Genomic DNA, 6000 nt, shown 5'->3' on the forward strand with positions numbered 1-6000 from the left:
TACTCAGACCAATTTATGAGAGAAGAGATGTCAGGGACCAACCCTTCCAAGGGTCATTTAAAAGTTCTTTCTTGAGGAACCAGTGTCATCATTACAACTGCTAACCTCTGCTAGTAATACTAGTATTCAGTCAATAAATCTTAGATTTTAATATAAATCTAGCCAGTTACCAAGTCAGTGTGGAGACAAAAGATGAAAACTGGAGTCCTCAGGGACTTAGGGTATTACTGAAAGTTGGAATGTATATGGTACTAACCTTTTCATCAAAATAATTTTATGTATGATTTTATTTCTTCTTTACCCAGCCCTAATACCATTCTATTAAATATTATTATGATCCTCATATAAAAAAAAGACTGAGTCTCATAAGTTATATGACTTGACCAAGGATACAAAGTAATTTAAAGACAGAATTGGAAATAGAACCCAGGTCTCCCATCTTGTTCACTGTTGATGCCACTGTGTGGATCCAAAAAAGGGGTAGGGTAGAGTAGGAAGTTTGTTAAAATGTATGTTTTATTGCACTGTAGAACTCATTCCTACCTTAGAAGCTAACTACAGTATTTCATATTTATTGTGTATAAAAGCAGTACAATTCAGTGGCCAGAGACCAGTAGCTCAGAGCATATCCTTCATTGCATTTTACCCATAAAAAGAAAAGTACCTAAATGTTCTGCCTATAGTCACCCTCCACACTGCAAGTTCCAAGACAATTTTCCTGAAATAGAAATCTGATTTATGCTAAATGTCTTAGCCTTACTTTCCAGGCCTTTCAAAAGCTGTCATGAGCCTATCTTTTTAGCCATGTTCCCCATTATTCTTCATTATGCCCTACATGCTAACAGAACTGACTTTCCCCTCTTATATTGGAACCACATATTTTTGTCCTGCTGACTTTGTCATGATGTCCCTCAGCCTGAAATGTTCTTCATCCCCACATATACATGTCCAAATCCACCATTCCTTCAAGATCCCACTCCAGTGCCACTTCTTCCAAGAAGGTGCTTAATCCTGTTGGCAGAAGTCACCTCTTATTTCTCAGAACCCACGCAGAACTTCACGTAGGACTCTCTAATGACAACTGTAATGTTTTGCTTGTGTTAGTTATTTTTGGCTATGATTTAGTGTCCCTACTAGAGTCTAAACTCACTGAAGTAAAGAACTATTGTAACTTCATATCTCATACATATCTCTTTGAAGTGCCCTGCATGAAAACAAAAATGATTAATAAATCATTTTATTAATGAAATGAAAACTTATTTATTAATGAAAACTTAATGATTAATAAATTTTTTTTGGAAAAAAAAATTAATGCAAATGGCAACTTATTTGGGGGTTGGGACCTTCTGTATCAGACAGGAAATCAGCAGGGACAAGGGATCGTGATATAAGAGACAAATGTATGTGCCATAAGTATAAATAGGCACTGAAAAACTCCAATTATCTAAAGTTATTCTCCCATAAGCTTTCTACTTCCACAGTCTTTTATCTTGCTTAGCCGGAATTCTTCCCACTACATGACACTGTTATGTGACAACAGAGAAGGGACACTATTGCCAAAATACTTTTGCTCAAATGTACTTTGTAACTGGGCTAGTGGACTAGCATATACACATTAGAACAGGTTTTAAAAAACTAGGTAACTTGTAAGGCCCAGGAAGACAGAATATCAGGAGATGTGATACGAAATGAGTTAGTTCAATGTATAAAGGTACTGCTAATGTAAAGCTCTGAGTATCTAAAATAATAATTTTGAGTGAACCATAAAATAGGCTATGAATCAGGGGAATAGAAAAAGGATGTTCTGGCACCCTTTCAAAATGCCAAAATGATAAGATGCATCCTCTACTAGTACAAGTCCTTTTTTCTCCATCTATCCCTCGTGCCTAAAATTTAAGCAGCTGATATAACCCCCAACTCTACTACGACAAGAGTGATTTTAGGTTCTGAGGGCTCCCAGAACCAACTGAGCACCATACCACAGACAAGAACATCTCATGAAACTACTCAGCAAGGGAGTGGAAAAAACGGGAAACACTACTCACCAACAGCAATGAAGAGTAGGCAGTCAGGATTCCAAATAAACTCAGCAAAAGAAGGGACCAGAAGAACCAGTATCCTGTACCTAGAAAAACAACCCTGCAAAAACATGAATCCTTAAAACACAGCAGAAATTAGTAGCATCTGTGTCAAGATGGGAGACAAAACTGAACTAGATGAGGCATAAGAAAACACAGGGAGATAAAAAGAAGCAATTTGGGAAAAGCTGAGAGGAGCTATAGGGATATTCAGTTAGGAGTTTTACCTTTGTCCTATAGACAACTGGATATTTAGTGGGGGTCTGTATAACTGCTATAATTTTTTTAATGTTACTTAGAATATATACTCAAATATTATGTCCTCTTGGTAAAACAATACAATAATACAGAAATTCTAAAGTGCCAAAAGAGAAAAAAGTCATCCATAAGTTAACTGCCCTAATAAAACTAATAATTTCCATTTGAATAGATTCCTTGTCCATGCGTGTGTATGCTTTCCTGCATAATTGCAATCATAGCCATCACATTAATTACTTTATCCTGTGTAAGAAATTTGGGCCCTTAAAACAGTCCTGATGTGTTCTTTTCCTGAAGTAGTTTATGAGACAAAACTGCTATTAATTTGCTAAGAAAAACAGTGTTATTCTTGCTCTAGATATCACATGTAGAGACTTTAAGACTCTTCATTTAAAAATAAGAGAAATAACCTCCTCTCCATATAAACCTGGAGAAATTATATGTAAACAATATAATATATAGATTAATGAACATATAACCACATTACAAATAAGAAAGGAAATTCTCTAGTCAGGGGCTCTAAGACATACCAAGAAAAAAGAAACAGGTAAGCAGTCATCCTAGAAGAGCTATCCCAGATCAAGACATTAGCAAGACATTAGCAAGACATCTTCTACTTGGTAGAAGATGAAGTCACAACAAGGAATCAAAACGTGTAAGGAATGTCAACAAATGAACCCGATGTAGCCAACTAATAGGATAACTTGCATCCAAGAAAATATAATTTAAAAAACAATCAGAAAACAACCACTAAACAAATATAAGACCTTCAGAATTTCTAGTCAATATGGCGGAGTAGGTAAACACTGTGCTCACTTCCTCCCATGACCAAATCAAAACTACAGCTAAATTAGAAACTAATCACCCTTGAGAACCACCAGAAGATTGGCTGAACAGATATTTATAATTAAGGATAAAAAGATGTCATGTCCAGACTGGGAAGAGTGGCGGAGGAGATGTGAAACAGGCTGATCCCACACCCAAGTGTGACTGTTAAGCATTGGGAGGGATAACTCAACTGTGGAGGTCCCCTCTGAAGAGCGAGGGGTACCAGGCCCACACCACGCTCCCGCGCCCAGAGCACCAGTACCAGGAAGAGGAGTCTTGACAACAGCTGGCTATTAAAATCAGCAGGGATTGTGTCTAGTGAGACAGAGAGTTGCTGTAGACACAGGTGTCCTCTCAAAAGAGCCTCAGCACAGACTCACTCACTCACAAATCCTCCCTAAGCTCCAGAAAAAGAAGTAGCAGGGACATACAGGGAGGTACTAATTATCCAAAAAGTAGCAGGGACATACAGGGAGGTACTAATTATCTGGTTTTAGGCAGAAGAACTAAACCAAATGAAAGCAGGTAGTCTACCAAAAGCAGAGTTCGAAACACTGGTTCTAAGGATGCTCAATGAACTTGGGAGAAGAGCAGATGATCTCAGCGAGAACTTCAACAAAGAAATAGGAAACATAAAAAAAGGAGACAATTGGAACAAAAAAGAACCAGTCGGAAATGAAATACAATAATTGAAATGAAGAATACATTAAAAGGAATCAACAAAAGTTGAGATGAAGCAGAGAATCAAATCAGTGATTTGGAAGGCAAGATAGTGGCAAACACCTGACTGGAACAGCAAAAAGAAAAATGAATTTTAAAAAATGGGGGTAGTTTAAGAGACCTCTGGGAAAACATCAAGCATAACAACATTAACATCATAGGGGTACCAGAAGAAGAGAGATCAAGGGATTGAAAACCTATTTAAAGAAATGATGACAGAAAACTCCCTAACATGGCAAAAGAAACAGACATACAAGTCCAGTAAATGCAGAGTCCCAAACAAGATGAACCCGAAGAGGCATACACCAAGATACATCACATTTAAAATGCCAAAGATGAAAGAGAGAGAGAATCTTAAAAGTGGCAAGGGAAAAGCCATTAGTTACATATGAGAGGGCTCCCATAAGACTGTCAGCAGATTTCTCAACAGAAACACTGAAAGCCAGAAGGAACTGACATGACTTATTCAAAGTGATGAAAAGCAAGGACATACAATCAAGATTACTCTACCCAGCAAGCCTATTATTCAGAATCTAAAGAGAGATAAAGTGCTTCTCGGACAAGAAAAAGTTGAAGGAGTTCATCACCACCAAACTAGTATTACAAATAATGTTAAAAGGACTTCTTTAAAAAAAAAAGAAAAGAAAAATCAGAAATATGAATAAGAACATAGCACAAAGAAAACAATTCTCATTCGCAAAGCCAAACACATAATAAGAGCAGTGGATCAACCAACACTAAAGCTAGAACAAAAGTTAAAAGTCAAAAATAGGAATATCATGTGTAATTATAACAGTTACTTAAAGGATACATACAATCACACAAGCAAAAAAAGTAAAAAAATAATGACAAAAACATAAATGTGGAGGTGAGTAAAAATAGCGATTTTAGAGTATGTTTGAAATTAAGCAACCATCAACTTAAACTGCTATAAATATAGCTTGGTATATATAAGATCACAGTCATCACAAACCAAAAATCTATAAGAGATACACAAGAAATAAAGAGAAAGGAATCCAACACAACACTACAGGAAGTTGTCAATATACAAGACAAGAGATCAAGAGAATAAGAAAGGAACAGTGAACTACAAAACCATTCAGAAACCATTTAATAAAAAGGCAATAACTACATACCTATCAATAATTACATTGAGAGTAAGTGGATTAAATGCTCCAATAAAAAAAAATGTAGGAGGGGATTAAAAGGTACAAATTGGTAGTTACAAAATACCATGGGCATGTAAAGTATAGCACAGGAATATAGTTCATAATATTGTAATAACGTGTGGTACCAGATGGGTACTAGATTTATTGGGCTGATCACTTTACAAGTTATATTAATGTCCAATCACTATGTTGTACACCTAAAACTTTAATAATATTCTATGTCAACTGTAATTGAAAAAAATATTAAAAAGGAAAACATAAAATGCCTTAAAGATCAAGAACTGAGAAGCATGGCACCAATGAGGTGCTCCTGTTCTGTCTCCTTGAAGTTACAAGTTGAAAAGCTATAATTTCTCTGGGCACATCTTTTTTTCACTCCGTTTCAATCTAAAAGGTCTTCCTTTGTGTATTCAATCACATGAAATTTTATTATTAGATTGCTTCAGCTCAAAACTCAATCACCAAACTCATGTGAAGTGCCCACACACCTGTGAACTGCAAGCAAAGGAAGAACTGTGATTTCCTTCTTCCTCTCTTTTTTCTCTCTCCTTTTTGTTCCTTCTTCCTGTCCCATTCATCTGCACTCACTCTTGGTGGTGGCGGTGGTGGTGGTGGGGTAACAAAAAGGAATAAGAAGAATGCAAACGACTTTGCTTCAGTAAATGCCTGTACTAAATGCAATGAGAAGTGAGAAGGGGTCTTTCACAGCTATCCCTTCTTGAAACTGGGAACATACAGCTACTAATGACTACAATAGGCTCACTCTACATGGATTATCCAATTTAGGGTTCTTCTGACTTAGTATTTTCAAGCAATATCTCTCTGCTCTGTGTCACTATTTTACATCCCTAGCAGCATTTTAAATATACCTCCATTTTGATTACAGGCCTTCTCATACAACTGAGACTGCCTTCTTGGGGCAATCTCATCTAAATCCATATTCTTTG

At 36.5% G+C, this 6000-nt stretch overlaps 1 protein-coding gene across 1 annotated transcript in view; it reads right to left on the bottom strand.

Moving 5' to 3' along the window:
* The window catches only part of GDPD4 (glycerophosphodiester phosphodiesterase domain containing 4), a 101539-nt gene that overhangs the window by 75824 nt on the left and 19715 nt on the right, over nt 1-6000 (bottom strand). The window contains exon 3 of the mRNA XM_015600276.1: nt 2046-2139. Within this exon, the coding sequence (XP_015455762.1) occupies nt 2046-2139 (94 nt within the window). The remainder of the gene's footprint in view (nt 1-2045; nt 2140-6000) is intronic.

The sequence above is a fragment of the Pteropus alecto genome, unplaced genomic scaffold (genome assembly GCF_000325575.1).
Source record: "Pteropus alecto unplaced genomic scaffold, ASM32557v1 scaffold7, whole genome shotgun sequence".
Taxonomy (NCBI): Eukaryota; Metazoa; Chordata; class Mammalia; order Chiroptera; family Pteropodidae; genus Pteropus; species Pteropus alecto.